Source organism: Glycine soja, chromosome 4, assembly GCF_004193775.1.
Source record: "Glycine soja cultivar W05 chromosome 4, ASM419377v2, whole genome shotgun sequence".
Classification (NCBI taxonomy): Eukaryota; Viridiplantae; Streptophyta; class Magnoliopsida; order Fabales; family Fabaceae; genus Glycine; species Glycine soja.
The window spans coordinates 2,192,421-2,219,712 of record NC_041005.1 but is presented as its reverse complement, the minus strand read 5'-3'; the positions used below and the strand labels follow the sequence as shown (position 1 = coordinate 2,219,712).

Sequence of the window (27,292 nt, the reverse complement as noted above, 5' to 3'; positions counted from 1 at the left end):
ATTTAATGTTTTCTCATCTTATAAAATTCCACAACTAATAACAAGATTAAGACCTGGTTGCCATAGTTTAAATTTCTCCACAGCTAATTTGCAATTTTATATATTGATGTCAAAAAACTAGCTGTTGTATATTTTGTATATTTCAAAAGGTTACTATTTTTTATTTTAATTTGGAATATTTTCCGGTATAATGACATTTTATGCCATATCTTATTACCATTTTAGTTAGCCATAATTTTTGTTTTAAATTGATTTTAATACCTCATTTAAACATATAATTATTCATTATTTTAATTAATTATATTTATTACACATTATTATTATATGACTTTTTTTTATCTATAACAAGATGCTTTCTCTCCTTCCTCCATGTGAGATGGTATCATCCATTCTCTTATCTCCTTTTGGGTTATCTATTCACATGTTTTACTAGTCCATTCTGATATCCTGATATCCCGATTATTCTGGAGGAGCCTGATAAATTTGGGGGGTTTGCACATTACGCAAATAAGTCGTTAATGATAATGTGTCTAACACACGTCTTAGGCTTAATCTATTCGTTATCATATTTATTTGCAGATTGTGTTTGTGAATGGTTGACTTGTGGTTGATCAAGGATTTGAACGCAAATGACAACATGTAAGTACATAGTAAATGAAAATCTTATGGAGTTAGGGTTCATCTTTTCAAAGGATAATGGCTACGGGTTCAATTCTTGACATCGATAAAATCTCGTTGGGTGAGCAATTATGGTTAGGAAGATCTCATAAGAGTTAAAAATATATGATTTAAAAAACATTCCTTTCGTCATAAGAGAATTCGAATACAGTCAGCAATTAGAAAGAAGAAAATTCCCAAAAGCCTTGGTGTCTAGTAGGAAGACAGTGTAGAATACATATAGCTCATGGTGTGGTCCATAACCATATGCTAAGAAATGATAGCAAACGAATGATGGATGATCACGGGGTTGGATATCCAAAACCTAGTAGTGATAGGCTCAGTCGAAGGTTTTGACCGTTACACTTAACCAATTTAACTTTCCAACGAGGTGCAACCAACTGAAGGTTTGAAATCACTATATTCAGTGTAGTGGTGGTAGATTTAGATTATATATGCAAGGTTTTAGACTCAGTTATCACCATTACAACAAAAAAGCCAGTGAAAGATTTTGCTGATGGAGTGTTTCAAAGCTCTAATATGAAATTTCAATCAATGGAAGGAAATCTAAACGAATTACATATTGGCATGGACTTTCTAAAGCATTGACCCCTTCGGTGATAATTCACATATACACCAAAGACTCTTTTTATGGCAGGTTATGGCAGGATATGATTGGACAAAACAACTTATATTTTATTTTATTATATAATCTTTTGGAATAAATAGTCCTTTTACTATTTATAACATAATTTGTATAAGGGAATGTACAAAATAATGTATGTTGTCTAAGGGGATAAAGTAACCTTATTGTATATTATTTTCACTCATATCTTTGTGAAAATTAATTGAAAAGTTAATTAAAAGTTAAAAAACTATTAAGAAGTTGAAATTTTAACTAGTAGTTAAAAATATAGGTGTTCAAAAAAATTAAACTGAACTAATTCAAACCTTTTTGAAAATTCAAACTGGTTTAAAGAAAAAATCAAATCAAACCACTTTTGTAAAAGTAGGTTGGTTAATCGAACCATTTTTAAAAGAAGTTCGCTTCAATTTAGTTCCGTTCTTTAAATAATTCAATTCATATATGGGTAAAATATGGATAACCAAATTGAACTGAAGGAAGCTAAACCTAAAAGAGCATAACTAATCTACTTTATAAAACTGGTTTGATTAACCAAATCAATTTTATAAAGTGGATCGGAAATAAATTTGTTTGAATTTTTTTAAAAAATCCAAATTTTGCACAACTTTAGATGAAATTTGAAAATATATTTTATTGAATCATAAGTGTTTGTTAAAATTATTTATTAAAGTGGCCGAAAAATATAAAATTACATAAAAAATAAAAATCATAAAATTTTATCTTAAATAAAAAAATTGAAAGGAAATCTAATAAATGTTCAAGGACAAAAGAAAATAAATATAAAAAATTAAAAATTAAAAACTAATGTTTTAGAAAATATTACTTCAAGTAGCGCCTAAAAAAATATTAAAAATTACTAAAAAAATTATTTTCCAAACAATCAAACAAATTTTTCAACTAATAAAAAAACATAAAAAAAACTAAAATACCTTAAAAACACACTTTTTACTTATATCATTCACTTAAAAGTTAAATATTGGTAATTTACCAAAATCCAAAGTAATTTTTTTTTATTTTAAGTCCCTAATATTATTATTTAAGAAAAATATTTAAACTTGTGAGTCGATTATAATTCCAAACCACATAAAATTTTCAAATATTTATAAGTGTGCACACCACTGATTATAATTAAGTTGCCAACAAAGTTTTTACAAAATATAAATAAAATAATACGCCAAACTATATAAGAGTATAGTATTTTTTTTATCTACGGGAATCAAAAGAAAGACTCGGAGAATTTATAATAATTATTCATGGATCATGTTCAACCACTTGAAGTAGACTTCCTTGACTGATAGAGGACTATCCAAGGAGAAAGAGTTGACTTATCTAAACTCAGATGGGACAACAATCACTTGAGCAAGGAGTAAGAAAAGTCAAGGAGAGCTTGGCAAGAAACTAAATTCTCTCACGAAGGAAAAAAAAGAAGGAGTGAAGTTCATTTATTTTAGCAAACTTGTAGAATAAGATTTATTTTTTGTTTTTAATTATATTTTTGGACCTATTTTTGGACTTATAATGGGTTGTTACTTTTTTTATTATTATTTGTAAGTCTTTTAATGAGTAGATTAGTTATTGGGCCTTGGGCCTAATTTAGGATTATTAGTAGGAGTTATAAATAGACTCATTAAATCCTTGCTCGAAAGTTTTTATGAAATTTCGTATTAGACACGATTAACAGAATGTCTCTCTTAGTTTTTGTGTGAAACCTACTTAGGTTCTTGTCAAAAAATTCCCAATTTTGTAGAGTCCCAACTTGGTTCCCAATTTGCTGATACTAAAAATTCGATCCGTATACCAGGATTCAATCAATTGGTACCAATGGTTCTTGAAATCCAGTGTTATCTATCCCTTGTATTTTCAGTTTCATGTATGTTTTCTCGTTTGTTTGTTCTGTCAATTTTTTCGTTTAACTCTATATTATTATTTTATCTTTCTTTGTTTTATTTCTTTAAGTTTATCTTTTTATATTTTTTTAATATTCTTGTTCCCAAAATCAAGGTTCCATCATTGACTAAGAGTATATTATTTAATATTCTTGTTCCAAAATTAGTATTACATTTTAAAAAAATTATACCAAAATAAATGTTGCATTTGACTTTTTAATGTAACATTAATTATTCTTTCCACTAATATTTTTAATAAATTCTCTTTCATCTATTTAATAATATTAATTTTATAAAACTATTAGTCTTTTATTTATTTATTATTAGCATCTTATTAGTCTGTCTGAAATATCCTAACACAGAAACGCAGCAAGTAATTTACGGTATAAAAGCATATGTAAACCATAAAGTTTTAATTAATTGTAAATAATAAAGTCTATTTGGACGTGGTTGGCTAGCTATGTTGGTAGTAGTAGTTATTATTATTGCTAAGGATAAGGGTGGGTCAAGCATGTGGGTGAAATGATGGTCGCTGATAATTTTGATATATTCAAACGGAAATTCTGGATTATAAGCTTCGCTTTATGAGGTTAAGGAGCCTCTCAGCCGATAAATTGTCATCATGTTTCATTCAAGGTAACAGAAACAAAACGACACATCCATACCTTTCCTCCATTAAAATATTTGCTTTCATTTTTTTTTTCTACTCAAAAGATTGACAGAGTATCTCTTACTCTAGAGTTAAAAATTAATTTCCTGAAATATTAGAATTTATTTATTGAGTAACTTCTTTTAATACAAACTCATTCATACATATAAACTTATAGATTGAACCTCTAACTATATACCTAAAAGATATTATATGTAAATTATACTACACCATGTTAACAATTATTTATTTGTTGACGCAACTTTTATGCTCTCGTTGCCTAGTGACCCCAGCAGGCAGCAGGAACTGATATTTCGTGTGCACTGCAGGTATATTTCTATGCTTGTACTTTTCTTAAAAGGAAAAGAATAGGTAAAATTAGTATTTTTATTTTATAAAATTTTATTTTTTTCATTAAATTATTATTATTATTTAAAGTTAAAAATAATTATAGTTAACATAAAAAAACATAATTTTTGTGATAAGAACTGTCACTATTAATAAAAAAACTAAAGATAGAAATAAAATATTAAAATGAAAAGCTTTAAATTAAAATACGATAAAATGTCAAATAATCAAATTATTAGATTTTCCAAATAAAAACAAGAAACTCGAGACTTAGTCGAAAGGTTTTTTATTCGGCTACTATATTTTTTTCGTGATTCTTTTTCTTTTTTCTTTTTTTCTCTTTTCTCCCTTACAAAAAATTGTTATCTCGTATTGGTAAGGGTATTATATTTTTATTTCAGTAAAGTTTGAAAACTTGTTTAAAGTATTTATTTATAAAGATAAAGAAAAACGTAAATGGGTTATAACGATTTTATTAATATTATAATATTAATTATTTTCCTAATTAGTTTTACTTTATTGAATGGCATGCACCCTAGCTTATTCTAACCTTTTGAAGGTAACCAAGTCTGTCGATTTTTTTTTATGATCAACGGAAAAGAAAAAAACACTAACTCGCGACAAAAAAACTGCCTCCCCTAGCATCCAGAGACAACAGGGACACTAACTGAGAGTCAAAAGCATGAAACAAAGAGACATCAAAACTGCCATGGTGGCCCAAGTTTGCTGCAAAATCTGCACAAGCATTGGCTTCCTTGTAGATATGGAAGAGAAGTGCTCCAATCCTGTGAAAGCAGCCTTCTATGAAAGTCTATCGACTTTTTAAACAAGACAAAATTCAACATGCCAAATTGAGGCCACGGGAAAGGATAGAAGAGAGTTAAGAGATAGATGTTGTGAATGTGAAAATTGAAGATTTTTTCAAATTTACCTTTGTATTATAAATACACAATTTATAGAATGAAATTATCTAATTGAAATTTGAAAGTGTAGTTTACACACTATACTCTTTTTATCTTTATCCATCTCCTTTAATCTATTATCTTTTATATCTATCTCAAAATTGAATTAATGTTTTAAAAGAATTGTTCAATAATATTAAATGTAAACTTATGTCACATTTTATATTGTTTATAGTTTTTACATTTATAAATATTTATTTATTATAATTTATATTTTTTTAAATTACTTATTATCCTATGAAATGTATAAATAAAAATGCTGGTTAGTAAAAAGAATAAAAGAAATATTTTATTAAAGTAAACGGGATAATAGTAAAAGAAAAATATTATAATAAATCATAAGTTAATCTGTTATTTTATGCAGCAAAAAAAAAATTATAATATTAAAATAAACTCATTTACAAAATAAATTATTTTGATAAAAAATCATAAATTAATCTAGTAATTTATATAATGTAAACACACACTTTCTGTGTGTTATAAATGAGGAGAGCAGGGTCGGAATCCTTTCTAGGCTTTAGATATCAAATTCTTCAAAGGCTTGGGTTGACAATTCGGGTCCAATTTGAAATGCATCTTTGGGCCTATTATTTTGTTAAACCTTCAAACGCTGAAAATGGATCGAACTGCATTGAGGTTTTTTTTTTTTTCCTAAAAAAGAAGAGTGCCGCAAATCGCAACATTGTAACATAGAACACACATCTTCAAGTCACTGCTGAACAGATGATATATATATATATATATATATATATATATATATATATATATATATATATATATATATATATATTTGTTTATTTATTTATTTGTGGCTCATTTGATGACTAGGATAAAAATGAGATAAAGTATAATGTCTTGCTTTAGGGTTAATTTGTTTAGTAGGCTTGACATGATATAATTTGAGATTATTACCTAGAACTCTTGTTGGCTGAAATCAATCTACTTTAGTAACTTGTTATGCACTAATGCATATACATATTATTTTGGGATGAATGTATGCAGGTGAGAAAAGAGAAATAAGATCGACAAAGAAGAAAAAGAGAGAAAATAGACAGTATAATAGAAGTGAAATAAAATAAAAAAATGTGTCAAAGCAATCGGAAAGGACCACATTTCCCTTATGGTTTAATTAAAAAATAATGAGAAACGCGCACATCGATCAGAGAAATACCTTGTATATTATATTAAGAAGTTGAAAATAATCGGAAGTGTATAATTTTTTTTAATACGCCCACTTGTGCTATCTCTCTCTCGCTCGCTTATGGTCTAATTAATTAACCTTAGTCTATAAAACCCTTGCATGTGGACAAAGCAAAACGCGCACATCAGAGAAATCTCTTCTTAATCTCGGCATGGCAACCCAAGCTTCACGATCCGAGATTGAGGTTGTGGTAGACACGACCACCTCCAACGATAACAACAATGAGGAACCAACCTCGTTGTCCTTAACGTCGTCCCTGAATTCTATACTAACAAAATTCCATGCAGGTTACTTCAGAATAAGCCTCTCCCTCGGTGGCCAAGCTTTGTTGTGGAAGACACTGATCGAATCATCATCATCACCAACACACGACACAAGCGCCGCTCTACGACGCGTTCTTTGCACGCTTCCTTCCGCAGCAGCTATTCTTGCACTGTGGTCGTTGGCTCTCTTTGCTCTCGTGTTGCTCTCTCTTCTTTACCTCCTACGGTGCTTGTTTTACTTTAAGATGGTAAAGGCGGAGTTCTTGCATCCCGTAGGGGTTAACTACCTCTTCGCTCCGTGGATTTCGTGGCTTCTATTGCTTCAATCGGCGCCATTCGTGGCGCCAACAACAGCAACCTACTTGGTTCTGTGGTGGGTGTTCGCGGTGCCGGTGGTGGTGCTGGACGTGAAGATCTACGGGCAGTGGTTCACGAAGGGGAAGAGGTTTTTGTCGACGGTGGCGAATCCGACCAGCCAGATGTCGGTGATAGGGAACTTGGTCGGGGCACAAGCTGCGGCGAACATGGGTTGGAAAGAGAGTGCAGTATGCTTGTTTTCGCTGGGGATGGTGCATTACTTGGTGCTGTTTGTTACGCTCTATCAGCGCTTGTCCGGTGGAGATCGCCTTCCGGTGTTGTTGAGGCCGGTTTTCTTCTTGTTCTTTGCAGCACCTAGTGTGGCAAGCTTGGCTTGGGAATCCATTGTTGGCACCTTTGATACTGCTTCCAAGATGCTCTTCTTTCTCTCCCTATTCCTCTTCACGTCACTGGTAATTTATTTCATCATAAAAACATACAAAACTATAATTTAATAAATATCTCAAATATCTTTCCATTAATTTTAAGTATACGATTATAACAGCCTCCAAAGATTTACGTATAGTTAAGAAAAGAAAAATGACCTAGTCTAAACATATTTATATTTTTATTTAATCACAAATGATTGACTTACTTTAAAATAATTATTTTAAATTTATAAGTGTTTTGATTCCTAATAAATATATATTTTTTATTTTTGTTTTGTAATAAATTTTTGTTCTGTGTTTCTAATAAAATAAAAATTTTATTTTTAATTTTTAATATTTTTTTAAATCTATGATAAATTAATAAATTTTATATTTATTTTCTAATAATTATTTTCATTTTTTATTAATCAAGATTGAAATAAAATTCATCAATTTATAAGGAAGTAAAAAAAAAGTTATTAATTTATTATGTACTACAATAAAATATTAAAGACCAAAAATAAAAATATTATTTCATTAGAAATTTGATGCAAAATAAAAGTTTATTAAAAATTAAATATTTATTAGAGATAAAAAATATATTAAAATAATTATTTTAAAAATTAATAATTTTTAATAAATAAATTATGATTGAATAACTAGTGTGTAATTATTTTTCTCACATTGTAAAATTAATTTAAAGTGTGGTTGTTTTCATCCGTACGTGCAATAAATTAAACAAATATTTGTAGTATCATATACATACTCTCTCATGGTAGGGGTATCTATATCTCGAATCTCTTTGTCTGCGATCATCCTTCAAGTAATGACAACGCCTACATGTACAGCTGGACATTTACTGGCAGAGAAATTTGTTTATTAATTATCAAATGAAATTTGAATTCATTCACTTGTAGCCAGCGTTTTCATATGAAAATGAAACAGGATTACTGGTAGAGAAATTTATTTATTAATTATCATATATTCATAGTCAACATTTGTGGTCGTCAATTTCAATTTCAACAGCCGATTGGTTGCGGGGGAAACATATTTACTGGTGCGCAGCGCATGGAGCCTCGTTGCCAGCTAATACTAAAATTTATTTAATACATGATTTCTTATTTTTCTTCTTTTTATACTTTTTTTACATTATGATACAAAATATTTACTTATTAATGTCAAAGAATAATTATATATTTTCAATGTAACAAAATAATTATATATTTTCAACTTCTTAATATAATATACCCTATTATTTCTATATTTTTAATTTTAAGATATTCAATTCTTATTAACCTTTAGCTTGAAATATTCATAATTTGGATGTGTTGAACAGATTTGCAGGCCAACCCTGTTCAGGAGATCTATGAGAAGGTTCAATGTTGCTTGGTGGGCTTATTCCTTTCCTATTACAGCACTTGCTCTGGTTTCAGCGGATTATGCACAGGAAGTCAAAGGAACATTTTCGCACATCCTAATGCTCTTTCTGTTAGCCCTTTCAGTTCTTGTCTCCCTTGCTCTAACGTTGTTCACTCTGCTCAACTCTAAGATGCTTCTACCAGATAACGATCCTATTATTGCAAGCTTGCTCATTAGTTAATCTGTTATACCAACACTAGTAGAATCACCAAAACTTCATTGTTTAATTACAAATTACGCTTAGTACGTAATACAATTATATTGATAATTAGGTGCATGCAAGCGCTATATCTATCTGTATTATCAACGATCAAAATTTCCATATTAAGGCAATAGTTTAATTTCTGTCATGTGTCCGTAATTATATTATTCTGTGTTGGAGCAAACAAGAAAATAAGCTTAGCTAGTTAGGTGTGTGTTGTCAATCGTAAACATGTTACAATATTACATGGGCGTAATTAATATATACGTGAAAAATATGACTATGAATTACTGCTACCAGCTGGACCTACTACACAACCAACAGAAACTTACTGCTACCTCTTACTTGGGGAATTATAAATATAGACTATAGATTTCTGCTTCATGTTACGTCAAAAACAGCCAGACCTCTAGCCATTTATGTTTACCCTATCTGGGCTACGAGACTACGAGAGAAAAGGCAATAGACATTAGACAGTCAACACTCTTGAAACTTGCACTCTTTTTTTTTTCATTTTTCTTAAAGAATATTTTTGTTGCCTATCACTTTGTCGAAACGTAAATTAAACGTGTATATATATAGTGTGTAGAAAAAGGAATAGACAGCACATAGGAAGACCAAGACCATACAGAAACGCAGAGAACTACTAGGAAGCCAGAAAAGAAACCAATAGAAGCAATACTTGGATACATAATATTGAAAATTGATATACATTACACTGATATAATATTATAGGTTTAATTAGCCATTCATTTATTTCTTATAGATATACAAATTTTACCCTTTAATTCCTATACCTAGAAATTGTTCGTGTTAGTTCCTACTCACTTTTTAATTTAGTTTAATTTAATTCCTGCACATACTTTTTTAATCTATTTTAATCCTTATAATTTTAGATATAATAGGGGCCAATTTGTTTTCGTTTTCCTTATTATAAGTTTTTAATTTTCTTAGGATTAAGTTAGGATGAACTTTCGTTTGAACCTTTTACATGTTTCTAGCACCTCTTCTTTGATTCCCATGTCATTAAGGACAAGAAGTTTTTCCTTACCTTACTCATTGATTTCTTTTCAACATAAAGAAATTTCCTGTTCCAAATTAAAGAAGCATCACTTGAAACAAAGAATATGCCCTTGACTTTCAGATCATACAAGGTCCATAAAATGAGATTTAAACGTATAATCTCATAATATTCACTCAAATCTCCCGCCATTAGGCCAATGACCATAGTCAATTTAAATTCTTCATAGTTATTTTTAATTATATGAATATACGCTGCATGAATTTAAACACATTATATTTAGTATGATTAGTTTTTCCATTAAAAATATCCATATATATATATCGAGAAACCAAACATGCTCTCAGTGTCGTACGACGGTAAAACATACTGGTTTTGACATCCAACTTTAACATGTCAAAAGTCTCATCTAAACGTGAAACAAGTGAGTTATATATGTATTTTGATATATTTAGGTTTTAACTTATATATCATAATAAGACACACGCAAGTCCGAGGAGGAAGCGAATTCGAACAAGGAATCATCTTGACAACGGTGTTAGCTCAATATAAAGACGACCAAGTTCATGAATCTTCCAGTTGACCAAGTTCCGAGATAATTTATTGGTTCCTATAAATTAATTATGTCTTTGCCTAATTCGTTAATTCGAATTTAGATGAAAATATCTTTTCGTTCGATTCATTTGTCGGATCAAGCAACGATGGGGTAGGTCCTTAGTTTATAATCAAGCTAGACAGATGAAAACAGTTATAGTCTTATAGCCATTGAAAGGTCACATATTTAAAATACTATTTGTTCTAATCACTTACTGACCATCTTTATTAAACATAAAAAAGGAAGCAATGCAAATTTTTCCGATAAAGAAATAAATACTTAATTAAATAGCACAAAAGGTGCATGCTATTTGATTATTCTTGCGAAATGATGGACAAATCACAGAGCATCATCGTCGGGTTAATCCTTCTGGAGTGAAAATACAGCCAAAAATCTAAACAAAATTTGGCATGTCAAAATCAAATGGATTAGGTAGAGGTGTATATGACTTTTTATGTTTTAATTCAAATGCAGATATAAAACTTGGGTTTTTCTATTGTTTTCTTGGAAGCTAGACAATAGGAGCGACGGACGCTCAAACTTTATCTGCAATATAAGTCCAACAAAAGCAAGGGAAAAACATTAAATGACATTGACAAGATATATATTTTTCAATATCATCAAGAGAATAAAATAATGCTATATCTAAATAGCAGCGTAGAATTATAAAGTTTGCCATATTAACATGCATAGAATTAATTTGACCATAGAGAGATGTAATTAAAATTTAAGATGATCGTCCTAGAAAAATATCTTCGGCTAAGATACAGATTTCACTCTTGCACATATAATAATTTATAAATAATTTATACAATATTATTTTTTGTATTTATTTATCTCTTCCACACCTTATCATTTATTATATTTAAAATTCAAAATTTTCTCTTTTTTTTTTCTCTTTTTCTCTGTTGGTTGTACAAATATCATTTCTCTTAAATCAATTATAGTTATTATTGATGCGTTGAAATATTTAAAATATGTAAGATTAAAAGTGAAAAAGTGACGTATATTAAGTTTCATAATGTAAAATTAATAATAAATACTTGACATTGTATATGCAAGATTATAACATATTTTGTGTTACTAGTACAAAATAAAGTAAAAATAAAATATAATTAATAATAATCAATTTAAATATTTAAAATGACATATTTTAAAATGACATATTTTAAATATAATTAATAATAATCAATTATAGTTATTATTGATGCGTTGAAATATTTAAAATATGTAAGATTAAAAGTGAAAAAGTGACGTATATTAAGTTTCATAATGTAAAATTAATAATAAATACTTGCTGTATATGCAAGATTATAACATATTTTGTGTTTCTAGTACAAAATAAAGTAAAAATAAAATATAATTAATAATAATCAATTTAAATATTTAAAATGACATACTAATATAAATTAATTTCCTAAAACTTTTGTGATTAGTCATGGGTAAAGTTAATGAGTACATCGCACACCAGTATGATGGTTAATTAAGGTAAACAAGAAAAAAAAAAACTAAAAAGATAATTAAGGAGAGCAAATGAGAACTTCAAAATTTGCTATTAAGGCGTACTGAAATATTCGAAATGACAACACTACAAGGCCTCGACAACGTTAACTTTTTTCCAATTTAGTGGGGCTCGACAAGCTAAAGCATTTTGATGTTTGAACTTTAAATTGCTCTTTCACTTTCATTTAACGCTTAAACCTAGCTACGAGCAATATAACATGGGTATATATAGCTATATATATCACATGCAGATCAATCTTCAATCCCAAGGTTATAACGTTGTGTTCAATGCGGAGGCAGCCAACACGGAAACTCGCTTATTATAGAAATCACAGTTTTAAATGGAATGAGTGACAGAGTTTGTTTGTTTTAGATAGGATTGGAGGCATTCAAACGGGAATTGGACAGGAGAAATTCGAGGGAACTTGATTATGTAATTGAAAAAACTTATTTCGTTTAAAAATATTGTTTTCCATAACTTCATTCCCACGTGAGATGGTAAAGCACTGAAAGTAAATTATTTTTGACAAATTGAAGTAACCATTTGATATGGTTGCGGGGGAGATACACCAACATAGTTATTAACATTAGATTAATGTATTTAAAAATATTTATATACACATATCAACATCATATAATTCCACCGTTGGTGTTATAAATTTATAAATAAAATAATTCATTGTTAATTTTGGGATTAATACACAATCACTTTTCTCACAACACCAACATTCATATCATAGAAATTAATAAATGTTCAATAGGTAACTTTTAGGAACTCATGTTTGTTTATTTTACTGAACATTCATTAATCCTTTATTCTTTCCCATCTTCATTTCTTCTCAAATTGAACTTTTTCAATTCTTATCTTTTATTATCATTGAAATTATTTAGAAACTAATTATCATTAAATAAAAAATACTTTTATCCAAAATTATTCTATTATCTTATGAATTATAATCTTATTATAATTCAAATGAATATATTTATCGACATTATAATTATAATTTATATTAAATATTAAACAATTCTCTATTAAATTAAAAACTATAAGTTTACTTATTTAACTAAAAAGAATTCATAATAAAAAATAAATGTTATATCTCACTTTTTAAACATTTATTTGATAATATAATAAATTAGTGAAGATTATATTACTATCTTGAAAATATTTTTCTTTCGAGAAATAAATATAATTTTCACCTTTTAACACACTCAATTAATCTTCTCTTATCTATTCGGTTCATTTTAAAATAAAGTGACATATCCAAATACCATTTCATGCTCAAACCAAAGATTATAATAATAAAGCAATTTCTATTAACTTACAACCAAACTATATGTAGTATATTGAAAGTAAGTAGCAGTGTATAAAATATAAATGAAAATGTAATTAACCATTTATTCCATGATAAACATACGTGATGAAATTAGATGTAGGGAAAAGTTGCCCTAAGTGTATGAGGCTTGGGGGGGGGGTGAGGCACTGGTGACTTGGGGGGAGGGGGGGGAATGGTTTACGTTTCCGTGACGGAGTAGGACGGAAAGTAAGGGTCCCCACAGTGCACATGGGAGCTGGTGTTGACAATGAAACTAGAAAGAGCACAAGACGTTTATGACAAAGCGTGCAATAGCTTTCGCTAATTTGGCAAAGAGGCCTCCCATTTGCGGCAATGCAAATGCACCTCCTCTTTCCCTCATTAATTGAAATCGCTGCCCCAGATCGTGCAAGTGAAGAAGCTGCTAGCTATTAGCTATGGCTAGAGGAAAGATCCAGATCAAGAGGATAGAGAACAACACCAACCGCCAGGTCACTTACTCTAAACGACGGAATGGCCTTTTCAAGAAGGCCAACGAGCTTACCGTTCTCTGCGATGCCAAGGTTTCTATTATTATGTTCTCCAGCACTGGAAAACTCCACCAGTACATCAGCCCCTCCACCTCGTACGTTTTTTTTATTCTCTATCTCGTCGAACAAACCCTACCTACCTATCTTCTCTCTTATGTCTTTTTCTTTTTTCCAGAACAAAGCAGTTCTTCGATCAATACCAGATGACTCTGGGAGTTGATCTCTGGAACTCTCATTACGAGGTTCTCTCTTTTCTTTTCTTCAGATTTACTTCTGCCTGCTGCTTTGGAAGTTGTAATTGATAATATATTTTATTTTAATTGGTTGATTTGTCCCCCAGAATATGCAAGAGAACTTGAAGAAACTGAAAGAGGTGAATAGGAATCTTCGTAAGGAGATTAGGTATATATATCTTTCATCACTTCGATCGATCTCTTTGGTAATGTTTTTTTCTTGATCTATATATATGCACATGCACATGTTTTATTTAATTTGTTTATTGCTGGTGTTTGTTCATGGCTTAGGCAGAGAATGGGAGATTGTCTGAACGAGCTGGGCATGGAAGATCTCAAGCTCCTTGAGGAAGAAATGGACAAGGCCGCCAAGGTTGTTCGTGAGCGTAAGGTTTGATTAATTATATGTTCCTATTTATACACTAGTTTTTGCTTTTCTCTCACAAGTATATATATATATATATATATGTATGCGTACAGCGCATTAAGAACTTGATATTGTTTGAGATATAGAGACATATCAAGATGAAACGGATTAACATTCATCACATCATTACTAATTGGTTAACTAACTGGCAAATATGGAATTTTTTTACGGAAACATAATTTTTTAAAATTTTTCAAAGAGTAGTATCAGGACTAGCTAGTACATTCCTATCTTTTGCTTTACATGAGCAATCAGGCTAGCTACCCTGTGCATGCTATTTGAAAACAAGAGTAAAGATCTTAAATTTTGTACATAAAAACTTGTTTGTGCTGTGTCTGCAGCACTTATTTGGTTAGCGATGTCTAACTTTTGCTCAAATTTGGGGACCCCCCTTCGTTCTTTAGGATTCATTGCCTGTGACACATAATGTTTGGTTTTGAGGAACAACACATGGGTCTAAGATATTATTGGAAACTATATGTTTTTAATTAAATATATAAAATTAGATATTCTACAAAATTTGCTTGTTTTCTGGGTAGAATTTCTTTCGATCTATCGGTGAAGGCGTATCATGTAGATCTGTGTTCTATTGAATTTGCTCAATTTAGCATATTTATCATTAATGAATTCTTTTGCTTATATCAAAAATTAAAAAAGAAATGTAGATCTGTGTTCTTTTTTCCAGTTCGCTTATTTGGAGCAAGAGCAGTTCAATTTTTAATCATTATGGACATATCGATCCTCTGGATAACTGAATTTTAATCTGCTTGTTTGTCCACGTTAACATGTCTCAAGTATATATGTTGCAGAAAAAATAAAAGTATTGGATGGTATGAAACATTTTTTTTTTTCTAAAAAAGGCATTGCTAACAAAGGATATTAAAATGCTGTTGAACATGATTAAAATGTTTATATTTAAATTAATTTTAGTGCAAATTTTATAATAAAACGTGTTCAAGAAATTAATTTGGTTGTTTAAAGGAACCCTTAGTGGTTGAAGATTTCGAACTTACCATACCTTACCATGCTAACAAGTTTCTTAATTTTGACAATTATTGACAGTATAAGGTGATAACAAATCAGATTGACACCCAGAGGAAAAAGGTAAAAATAGTGAACGTGTTTCCGCTCTCATTATTTTCTTAATTTGATGGTTATTTTCGATCACTTCATTTGATTATTGAAATTTCTGTAAATTTTGTAGTTTAATAACGAGAAAGAAGTGCACAACAGGCTCCTGCATGACTTGGTACGTATTTTAGCATACGTTTTCGTTGATTTTAATATTTGTAATGCTTCCTAGATCATACCCAAACACACACAGTAAGAACAACAATAATGGTGTTATTTCACTTGATAAAGTTATAGTTATACATAAATAACACAATGTTATTGGACTCGACTAAAAACTAAATTCTCAGACATATTATTCAAAATCAAATTTCTTTTAGTGATGTCTTCCAATGTTTCTTTCAATATCTTTCTTTATTTTGTATATTCCTTTTTACAAGACTAAAATTTATATAATATACTTTATTTATCAATACTTTTTCACCTTCAGACATACGGGGATATGTTAGTTCAATATAGTTGGTTATATGGTACTACACTAAAATTAAAGTTCTTTTTCAACTTAGGTATTTTGTAATCACAAATAATTTCCAATGCTTTCTTTTCCATTTTAACCACCAAAGCTTCTATTCCGTGTGTGACATCTTTGTTATTGTTTTTTTTTTTTTTCAGCCACGTGACATCTTTGTTAATATATAATTCCCTCGTTATTTTATAATATTCTCACAATCTTTAATTATAAGATTTTTTTCAGAAAATTTATTTATTTCTTTTTATAAAATTAATTTTTAATTTTTAGATATATTAATTATTTTTTTCTCTCCATATCCTTGCTTAATTATTCTCTCTTCAAATATTTATGAGAAATAATTAAGTAAATAAAGAAATAAGAGAAATAAAAAAAATAATTTTAAAATGATAGTATAAATAATTAATAAATTTAATATAATTAATTAAACCAATTATTTTTCTTAAGAGATATAAATCAGTTAAAAGAATTTTATAATTAAGAATGGTGGAAGTATTGTTGTAAATAGTTAGACGTAAAAAATGTGGTACGGTATCTTTTCCGATATTTACGTCCAACAGCAAAAACCTTCGATGCTTGTCTCTAAAATTTAAATTTAGAGTGAATCATCTCTTCCATTGATTCTTCAGTCAAACCTATATTATCACAGAAAGTATGTATTTAGGAATAATATTTTGTATATTGTTGATAAGTACATCCAAAACTAAATTAAATAAATAATATCTCAACAAAGCTTAACGTACCCTGATATAAATCTACCGTTGTAGGAAAATGTTTACTCTCATTTCTAGGAATTCCCACACTAGCTACTAATTACCACATGATAAATCACGCACAGTTTTTTTTTTTCCTTGTAAAATCTTTAACAATGCTTCTCTCAACACTTATTTACATGATTGTTATAGTTAATAAAAATCACATGTTTTGTAAAAGATATATAGCAAATGTATTGTAGATGCGATATGTGTGTATATATATTGCAGATTTACTTGACAGCTTCTCTCCAGCCGAATCCCTGGCATGTATGTAGATTGAATTAAAGAAATATAATATTCTGAATGGGCATATTGTTTTATTGTGTATTTAATTTGAAGGATGCAAAAGCAGAAGATCCACGTTTTGCATTGATAGATAATGGAGGGGAGTATGAGTCTGTGATCGGATTCTCAAATTTAGGTCCACGCATGTTCGCATTGAGCATACAACCAAGCCATCCTAGTGCCCATAGCGGAGGAGCAGGCTCTGATCTTACCACTTACCCTTTACTTTTCTAGTACGCAATTGCTTAAGCTCTCTCCACCAGAAATACCATATTCACTCAAATTTCAATAAGAATGACTTGTTGCAGTTTGTACTTAACCACAAAACAATCTCACGAATCTTCTCCGTGGAACGCATGTGTGAATTATTCAATTGCAACTACTGTTATCTGTATTTTCTTTTTGCCTAATCATATACCATAAACATGAAGTTGTGCTTCCTTTTATTGAGAATGGTTTAGCATGCATGATTATATAGAGCGTTTCATATATAAGTCTATTTTAAATATTTTTATTATGATATATTTTCTACTTTAAATATACCCCGTGGTGTTTTCGTTTGAAATTAAAAAGAGAACGTTCAGGTTTCTTTCATAAACAATCGATCCTAAATAGTAAATTGGATAAATATTTATAATAGGGGTGGATAAGCACGTCGATCCGTCCTGCGTAAGGCCCGTCTGCATAAGTCCACATTGGCAGTAGACTGGGCCAGCCCGTCCCGCATTCTTACACAAACTAAATAAATTAGTTCAACTCCATCCTGTGGACCCCGTGGGTCAAACGGGTCGGTCTGCGGGCTTAGTTTTAAAAGAATTTCAATTTTAATAAAAATACAACACAATCAAATTAAGTTCAATACAAATGTAAATAAAATCTTAACAATTAGTCAATTTCATCAATAAAATAAATAATATTTTAACAAAAAAAATCCAAGCAATAAATCTAAAATATGAAACTTAAACATCTCCAACAACAAATGATTCCATATTTGAAGCAATAAAATCCTAATGCGGACAACCCACAGGCTAAATCCACATAGTCCGCGAGTTAAGCGGGACGGACCCAAAAATATGATATAAACATGGACCGTTTAAAAAAACCGATCTGTTACCCGAGCGGATTGTGGACCCTGCGGGGCAGTTCATGAACCTGGGCCCGTTTACCCATCCCTACTTATAAATATAAAGAAAATGAAATGTATATGTATTATAATATTATTTTAATTAATTTATAAAATATTATTTTGCATAAATAAAAAGTTAGTTTGTAAATAAATTTCATATTGCATGTGCTTAAGGTTGATGAAATATATTTGAGTAGTGATTAAAGATATTAAGAAATTTAATATATATATATATATATATATATATAATTATTTTAATGATTTTATAATTCCAATATATTTTAAGTAAAAGAGTCATGTCAGCATATAATATTATCTTATCCTATCTTGTCATAATAAATTTTTTGGTGCCTCAACAATCATATGATTTACTTGTCTTATTACCTTTTTAATCCTTCCTTTTGTATAGTATATTTCTTATTATGAAAGAAAACTAAGTTAGAAAGCAACATGATATGATATAATTGCTCTATTAATCCCTTTGTGTCTTTCACACTGCTACTATTATTGCTACACTGCAACTAGCTTTGTCATTATTATTATTGTAGTTATCATCACCATCCTTTCACCTTCATTATCTCTATTATCATCGTCATCTCTATCGTAGCAACCACCACCACATCCCACCACCACTTCGCATCATCATTGTTACTATTGTTATTAACATCATTGTTTTCACTATCATTTATCCATCATCATCGATATCACAATCATAACAACAATCATTATCATTATTGTTATCATCATTATTGAGGTTGTCATTGTTGTTATCGTCATCATTGATTTCACCATTTTGTCATTGTCACCACCGCCATCACTTATCATTATTTGGTCCGTATCATGGTGTGCACCAAGCATTAGGTAAGATAAAGTTTATATTACTATTATTGTATCATGTTCTTATCTTATCATGTTATACCTTGACCACCAAATTAATGAACCTGGGTTTTTTCTTGTAAATGAACATTTATAGATTGATCAGTAGGAGAGAAGTTTTTAATTTAATGAGAATCTTGATTTTTCATATATGAGATCCATTAAAAAAACACTCTTAAGAAAGAATGTTTCACTCAAAATGTTTTTAACTAGGTTTACAACAATATTCCCATCGTGGAAGGTGAAAATTTAACTTTCATGAATTTTAAAAAAAATATTATAATTAACATATCAGGTTACTTTCATTAGATTATTTAATGTGATAAATAATTAAAATAAGTGATGAAAATATTATGTACCTCTTTGATTTCTAAAAAAAAAAACTTATAATAAATATTCTTAATAATATTCATTACCAATCAAATAAATTTTATTAATTCATAAAAAATTATGATTCCCAAGTATGAAACAATTTATTTTATACTAAAATCCCCTTAAGTTATGAAAAATCTAAAATAGCAAATAATTTATACTTATATTTTTAAATTCTTATTTCTAGCTTTAATATAAAGTAGTTTTTAAATAAATAAAACAATTAGACCAAATTTACCTTTAATGTAAAAATGTCAACTAGTCATAAATTATTCTTAATTCATATAAAAGTTTACGAATTTACTGTCCATATTAATTGATAATTGGATGTCGATATATTTGTTTAAATTTTTTAGTATATTTTAATTAAATTCTCAAGATATAAATTTGGTAATATAGAGATTAGAGATTAATATTTACTAAAATTCATGATATTATTTAATTTAAAAAATAATATTCTTGGACACTATTTTTTTAAACACTTCATTAATATTTATTATTATTTTTTATTTTTTAATGACATCACATCATTTATTATAATTTTTTCTTTATATTTTTATTAAGGGAATTTGGTAAAAGAAATAATTTTCATACCCGAGAATTAGAATCCCGAATAAAATCTTCTTGATTGATCATAAATATTCTATGAAATACTTATAAATGCTATTTTCTTCTTTGTTTTTTTTTTCTTTATATTTTTATTAAGGGCGTTTGGTAAAAGAAATAATTTTCATGACCGAGAATTAGAATCCCAAATAAAATCTTCTTGATTGATCATAAATATTACTTATAAATGTTTTTTCTTCTTTGTTTTTATTTTTATAAACGTTTATTGAAATCATGGAGTATCATGATATTTTTACAAGAAATCTCAATTATTTTTACATGAAATTATTTAATAAAAATAGCGTAATATTTTATTGTAATATTTTTTTAATTTAGGAAAGTTAGATTTACACATTTCATAGGAATAATTTTGTAAAAAATTATACTTTAAAAAATAAATTAAACATAAGAAATAAATATTCTCAATTCTTAATTTCAGGTTTCCGGAAATTTTTTTTTTTTACCAAACATACTTAAAGGAATATTTGGTGGGAGAGAATTTTTCACTTTTCCAAAATTCATAACTTGAGAAATTTAATTTCTCACGTTATACACACTTTTAATCCACTTTCTAACACGAACATTTTCCTGTAAGAGGTAAAAATCTCACTTTTTTTTAGTTTAATTTTTATCTTATTATAATAAAAACATCATATTATTTTTATTAATTTTTTTTTAATTTCAGGATTCTTGATTATCAGGATTTATGTTTTTCGGATATGAAAAGATTTTTTTTCAGTCAAACGTCTCCTAAATGTCAAATAAATAAGTTAGTAAAAAAAAAAAAATAACAAGGAGATATTTTGAGATCTTAACGGAACGGTCATTCATAATCTTGTTTTCAGTAAAATTAGAATTTCACCCCAAAAAAAAGAGTCCGAAGAAGAAAAGAAATCCCGGTCAATCATAACAGAAACGCGGTTGGACGGGTTTTTCTTTCTTGCGCCTTAAAAGCCTAAAACCCTTGTATAGCGTTGCAAGTCCAATTAAAAGCACTCTCACACGCACACATAGGGGTTTTTGCTGGGTTCAGAGCGACGGAGGCGGAGACACTGTTGAGAGACGACGATGGGAGCTCTCACTTCATTCGCCTCTTGGATTCCCGAGGACGATCTTCTTCTCAAGAACGCCGTTGAGGTTCTCCCTTTCACTTTTCCCTTTCCCCCCTTTTTCCATATATATATTCCCTTTCGCCGCCTACATTATCGATTTCGTGTTTGGTACGACCTGTATTAGAGAAAATAATAACCATTTTTTTAATGTTTAGATTATTTGCGAGGGAAAACGCTGTTTATAAATATGCTGAATATTGAATAGATCTATATTTTATTTGCTTCTGGTTTTCATTTTGGAGACAATTGCAGGCTGGTGCTTCACTAGAATCGCTTGCGAAAGGTGCAGTGCAGTTTTCTCGAAAATATAGTCTTAAAGAGATACAGGATCGGTGGTATTCTCTCCTCTATGATCCTGTCATTTCTGCTGAAGCCGCGGCCGGTATGACAAACTTTGAGCTTTCGGCTTCGCCTCTCCCATCAAAGTTCTATAGGTTTGGACACTTGAAAGAACGGAAAGTTGTTTCTGCTACAAGAAAGTCCGAGAGTGTTCGCAATTTGTATTATGCCAGGTGCAAAAGAATCCGCAATAGCATGTTAACTTCCATGGACTTAAGTTTTCTAGTTGATTCGGAAAATGGTAACTATGCAGTGCATGGGAGTGATCCTTTATCTGGAAACTGCATGCCTGAAGGTGGAACTTCTAATCATTTTTCAAGTCTTGATCCTGCTCAGTATGCTTTTCCTGAAAATTTGATGGATGATAATGTTGCTTCTGATAGAGTTGCTGCTGGTGTGTTTTGCCATGGAGTTGACAATGCAGTTGAAGAGAATTTCCCTGTCGAGCTAAAGAGTGTACTTAAGGAAGAACCTCAGATTTTTGAAGACAATGTGCCTTTGGATGGAGTTGTTGAGGATTTGGATGTTCCTAATGAATTGGCTATAGATGGGTGGATTGGAGACGATGGTTTAGAGAGAATGCCTTTGTCCACATTGGATCATATCAACAATGACCCTGGAAATATGTGTCCTGAGTTTGATGAAAACAATGTATTTGATTCAGAGTTAGAGTGTGGAACATCATTTAACTTATCTTCACTTCATGAAATGCCAGTCTGGAGGACAGATGAGAGCATTCAAGAACACGATTTGCCATGTGATGGTTTTAATGATCCTATTGCTTGTGGGGATGCTTATTTGGAAGAACTGTCCAATTCTCTCCTCCACTTCAGTAGCGAGGAAGAACAGATTCTGATGGATGTTGATGGAGATGAAGGGATTGACAAGTCTTACTTTGATGGTCTGACTTCACTACTACAAAATTCTACAAATGATATTAATTCAGATCAGATCTCTAAAAAGGATGAAACAGAGTCGTTAATGGCCTCACAGGCACATGTTATAAATCAGTCAGTTTCATGTCACAAAGAATTGGATGACAACTCGGGGTCAAGCTCTCGTGGTTTACAAGTAGTTCACAAATTAGAGTTCCAAATGTCATCTTCTGTCTCGACTACAGACCCCCAATTTCCTGAACTAATTAATGAAAGTATGCCCTGTTCAATAAACACCGAGCACCAAGAAATTCCAGAAAATGATGACGTTTTTCTACCATTTGATGTGCCTCCTGTCATATTTCCCCCTTCATCTAAATTAATTTTCAAAGTATCCAATAAACCAATTTCTTCATCTGTTATTAAGCATAGAGCTAGTGAAAGAGGTAAAACTTTGATGCATGTAGAAAAGAAAAACCCTGCAGCACCTCATGTATCTTTTCAGATGATGGAATCTCCTTGCTTCCCAGGACCTGTTGGTGGTTCTAAGGTAAAATGTGAGTTGCCTGCTAATCATGCAGCACACACAGTGTCTAGGAGTTCTGTTATTGTTTCTGGTGGCTTAGGTGGAAATGATGCTGCAAACACAACAGATGCTCTTTTGCATGCAAATAAAAAGGAAGAAGCTACCAGCATTTGCTTGGCAAAGGATCCAAGCAATCATGTGGCAAATTCCTTCATGAAGAAATCAGCTGCTGATTCTAAAGACTTCAGAAATCATCCCCAACCTAATGGTTCTAGCATGAAAAATGAACAAGATTTACCCTTGCCACTTCAAGATGAGTTGCAACGTGCTGAACTGGGATACTCAGATGTTCTTGAGTCAGAGCTGGTGGCAAATCCTCCAGCATTAGATGAGGAAGAGCAATATATAGAGAGTGACGATGAGCTTCCTTCTTATTCTGACGTAGAGGCAATGGTAAGTTTTATTGCATCAATCTTTCTCTCAACAATTAACTTTGCCTTTTTCGCACCCATAGCCATTCTCTGACTTATTCATTCTTCACTCCTGCAGGTACTTGATATGGACCTGGATCCTCATGATCACCAGGATTCTTATTATAATGAGGAAGGTATAACACAGTCATGGATTTTATTTGTTGTTACTTTGTGTTATTTGTTTTCGTTTTTTTCTCTTTGGAGAAGAGATATGGAGATGCCTAAAATGAAGTGATGACCCAATTAAATGGTAGGGGCGCATGCATCAGTTACTTGGGCTGTTGACTGCCTCTTAGGGCTCATTTATCTTCCTTATGGTTGCCCATATTTTACATGATGTCTTCACAAATTGCTAAGTAAAGATAAAATGTGAGGCACTTTGGGGAGAGGGGGGTTGAGGAATTTTCGTATTCCAAGAGCTTGCAATACTTTAATGCTCTTTCCAATGATCTCCAGTTTATTGGTAAGGTGATAATGGATTTGCAAGTCAGTTGCATAATATATAGAATTTGTGGAATTTTGTCAAATATGTCCATAGTGTCTCCATGCATTGTGTTTATATATTTTCCTTGATAATGGGTTGATTACAAGATTTACACTATAAGATCAATGACAGCTTATTAATTTTTCATTGTTACTACCACTGTGTACTTTCTTTTATTATAGCCTAACAATATATATTCTGATTACAATTTAGTATCAAGATATCAACATGTGGAAAGTAAGAGAGCTATCATGAGGCTGGAACAAGGTTCCCATTCTTGTATTCAAAGAGCCATTGATTCACATGGAGCATTTGCCATTTTGTACAGTCGCCACTCAAAGCATTATATTAAGAAACCCGAGGTATTTGAGCATGTATACAGGTTACTTGGTCAACTTGTCATTTGAGGGATCTTTTTTACTGACTCCGTTTCAAACACTCAAAGCATAACGAGCTCATATTTATTTTTTAATAACTTCTTAAAAAAGTCTCACATGCATTATATATATGGTTACACACACACACACATTTGGTTGTTTTATTCAGATTGTGTTCCTGACTTGAGGCAGCAATCTGCTTGTAAATTATTGAATGAGTTTTGTGATGAAAGTCAAACTCTAAAAGAAGTAGTAGTTGGATAAACATAAATGTGCTTTGAAAAGAGTGCTGCACTGGGATATTTTTTTTTTCAATACTTAAATTGAATTTAAGATATTGGATAATGCTTTAATGATGGCTCAATTCATCCTGCAGGTTTTACTTGGACGAGCAACTGAAAGTGTTCCTGTGGACATTGACTTGGGCAAAGGAGGGCATGGCAATGCAATATCTCGACGTCAGGTTAGTTATATTTACCAACTTAAACTTAAATGTCAATGCTGCAGCAACTTTTTGCTGCATTTGACAGATTTTGGATAAAAACATGCATAATGTACATCTCATTTTCAAATTTAGATAGCAGTGTTTACATCAGAAAATAAGTTACACTGTACTAATAACCTCAATATGGTTTATGAAATACTTCAACAGCAAAATAATGCATGGTCTTTCTCACTGCTGTAATGCTGTTTTAGATCAGAGAAATGCAGAAAATAAAAGTTCTGCTGATACATCGGCAGTTCTCCCCTTTTTTCTCCTAATTTTAGCTTCAAAGAGAAATGAATGCCGTGCTAGGAATTTAATGAGAAACATTGTGATTTGATATAATTTATGTAGTGTATGAAGGATCTGTGTATGCTTTAATGCATCAGGGTTATTCATCTGATAGATCATAAGGGTAAACTGCTTCATCTGGTGCATGTTGTAATGGTCATTATATTTATAATGTGATGTTGACTTGATGTAAATTCAAATAGTTGGAATAATATTAATTTTGTCATGTGTAGTTTGAGATATTATAAGTTGGGCATAGACAGTTAGGTGTTGCCTTCACTACCGAATAAAGTTGACTTAAATATATTTTGTTTTTCCTTGCTAACTCGTAGGCAATTATAAAGATGGCTAAAGATGGCACATTCTACATCAAAAACTTTGGCAAGAGTTCAATCCTTGTAAATAGCAAAGAAGTGCACACTGGTCAGTCTCAAAGACTGCATTCCAATTGTCTGGTTGAGGTATGGTCATATAGCTCCTTTCAGATTTGATTGATTTGCACAAGTCTCATTTTGAATTATCTGATAGGAAATGCTTGTTTCTCTCTCTCTTCCTGATAAAAACAAAGGTTCTGCTGATGCATGCAACCTTTAGTTCAAATCCATTCCCTTTTAGTTCTCTTGATTCATGCCCCCCTTGCACTTCCAATCCTTCTCTTTATATTATCATTTCTTATCTAGCTGAATTCCCACCTCCTACTATTCACTGTGCACTTTTTATGTTCCAGAACAAAATTATTATTTCCTTTATAATTTATATCCTATTCAGTCCTCCTCATCCATGTGTGTTTGTCACTTTATCTTTTTCCTTTTAACATTCAACTCAGTAATTGTGGTCTATCATTATCCTTATTGGTTAAGTTTTGTTCTTTCCATCTTTGTACGTTCATGCCCATGTGTTGTTGCAAACTTGGAATCCTTTTGATTTAATGCTGCTAGAATAGTCTTTTCATGCATGCCATAACATTGATCCTTAGACAAGTGTTTGGGTTTTACAGAATTTAACTTTGGAGTTGATGTAAGCTGGACGGTGTTCTTCTGCTTGCAAATGTTTTCTTTTGTTTGTTAGTTGAATTAAGTACGTAGAGTCGTGGATTTCTTTGTACCTTCTACTTCAATTTCACCAGACATCCTTAAAAGAGATATAAAAATACAGCTGGTGTTACAAAAATGACACGATACAGATAATGTTATTTCACTTCCATATATGCTCTGTTGTAGCAAGTCTATTTTTGTTTTATAAAATGAATAATAAACTGAATTTAGAATTTCATTTCACTGCTCTTTTTACCCGGCTTTTGCTCAAACGTGCACTATGTTGGATTACTAGTATTAATTGGAAATGTGAATTCTTTGTTGAGTTTCTGTAGTTATAAGTGGTCTATTTTGTAGGTGAGGGGCATGCCTTTGATATTTGACATAAATCAAAGTCGTGTGAAGCAGTACCTGGATTACATTTCTGACCATTCTCAGACCTTTTAGTGTCGATTTGTAAATGAAGCAAGGGGTCCACTTACACAGAAGGTGCTTATTTTTAGTGCACTTTCTGATTTTTGGTGAAATGGTAAGCAGTGATCCTATTGTTGTATGTCATTGCACTTATTGGTGAACTTGTGTTTCCCCCGAATGGATTTCTGCCGCTCTGCACTTTCTTCCCGATTTTCTTTTGCATGCGAAAGTAAGATAATTCAACCCAAAAGTTCTGTAACATGGTAAATTTATCCAACCCTGAAGGTAAGATAATTGCACACTGAATCTTATCAACCCTGCATTTTGCCCCCGGTTCACATGATAAATAATCTATAAAGCAGCATACTATTAATCTATTTATTATTGTTTACCTTTGAACCGTTCAGCCCTTCACTAGCCTCTGAAATGAAAACTACGATCTTAGTTAAAAAAATACTGCGTTTGAATGTGTAGTTGTACAAGTAATAAAATTATCATTTCTAATCAAATGCCGTGGACCTTGTCATCTGTTTATTGTTCAGATAATGTTTTTTCTATTTTCTATTTTTTGATTTACTTTTAATTGCGAAAATATCACTTTGTTTTTAAAAACGTTATATAAAAAACAGTAAAATTATTAGTGTTTTTATTTTGCCTATATCGTCTTGAAATCTTTTTTT

General features: G+C 30.6%; 3 protein-coding genes across 3 annotated transcripts; all 3 read left to right on the top strand.

The window, feature by feature from the left end:
* The first annotated feature begins 6,436 nt into the window (after nucleotides 1-6,436).
* LOC114408604 (S-type anion channel SLAH4-like) lies at nucleotides 6,437-9,106 on the top strand. The gene is made up of 2 exons (XM_028371707.1): nucleotides 6,437-7,382; nucleotides 8,674-9,106. The coding sequence occupies exons 1-2, from the start codon at nucleotides 6,501-6,503 to the stop codon at nucleotides 8,935-8,937; spliced, it is 1,146 nt and encodes a 381-aa protein (XP_028227508.1). The 5' UTR covers nucleotides 6,437-6,500; the 3' UTR covers nucleotides 8,938-9,106.
* A 4,596-nt stretch (nucleotides 9,107-13,702) lies between these two features.
* Nucleotides 13,703-17,697, top strand: LOC114408603 (floral homeotic protein DEFICIENS-like). The gene is made up of 7 exons (XM_028371706.1): nucleotides 13,703-14,018; nucleotides 14,099-14,165; nucleotides 14,264-14,325; nucleotides 14,448-14,547; nucleotides 15,646-15,687; nucleotides 15,788-15,832; nucleotides 17,278-17,697. Exons 1-7 carry the CDS (start codon nucleotides 13,831-13,833, stop codon nucleotides 17,455-17,457), a joined length of 684 nt encoding a protein of 227 aa, XP_028227507.1. The 5' UTR covers nucleotides 13,703-13,830; the 3' UTR covers nucleotides 17,458-17,697.
* Nucleotides 17,698-21,076: 3,379 nt separating this feature from the next.
* Nucleotides 21,077-26,862, top strand: LOC114408602. Its single transcript, XM_028371705.1, has 7 exons — nucleotides 21,077-21,340; nucleotides 21,568-23,508; nucleotides 23,605-23,662; nucleotides 24,226-24,374; nucleotides 24,766-24,852; nucleotides 25,497-25,625; nucleotides 26,556-26,862. The coding sequence occupies exons 1-7, from the start codon at nucleotides 21,272-21,274 to the stop codon at nucleotides 26,643-26,645; spliced, it is 2,523 nt and encodes an 840-aa protein (XP_028227506.1). The 5' UTR covers nucleotides 21,077-21,271; the 3' UTR covers nucleotides 26,646-26,862.
* Nucleotides 26,863-27,292: the final 430 nt, after the last annotated feature.

What these genes read in the sequence shown, in the direction of transcription:
- LOC114408604 (XM_028371707.1), top strand. Translation starts at nt 6,501, where the DNA reads ATGGCAACCCAAGCTTCACGATCCGAGATTGAGGTTGTGGTAGACACG. An exon ending in TATTCCTCTTCACGTCACTG is followed by an intron (nt 7,383 to 8,673) that starts GTAATTTATTTC and finishes TGTGTTGAACAG; the next exon opens with ATTTGCAGGCCAACCCTGTT.
- LOC114408603 (XM_028371706.1), top strand. Translation starts at nt 13,831, where the DNA reads ATGGCTAGAGGAAAGATCCAGATCAAGAGGATAGAGAACAACACCAAC. An exon ending in TCTGGAACTCTCATTACGAG is followed by an intron (nt 14,166 to 14,263) that starts GTTCTCTCTTTT and finishes TTTGTCCCCCAG; the next exon opens with AATATGCAAGAGAACTTGAA. An exon ending in AGGTTGTTCGTGAGCGTAAG is followed by an intron (nt 14,548 to 15,645) that starts GTTTGATTAATT and finishes AATTATTGACAG; the next exon opens with TATAAGGTGATAACAAATCA.
- LOC114408602 (XM_028371705.1), top strand. Translation starts at nt 21,272, where the DNA reads ATGGGAGCTCTCACTTCATTCGCCTCTTGGATTCCCGAGGACGATCTT. An exon ending in TTCTCAAGAACGCCGTTGAG is followed by an intron (nt 21,341 to 21,567) that starts GTTCTCCCTTTC and finishes AGACAATTGCAG; the next exon opens with GCTGGTGCTTCACTAGAATC. An exon ending in ATTATATTAAGAAACCCGAG is followed by an intron (nt 24,375 to 24,765) that starts GTATTTGAGCAT and finishes TTCATCCTGCAG; the next exon opens with GTTTTACTTGGACGAGCAAC.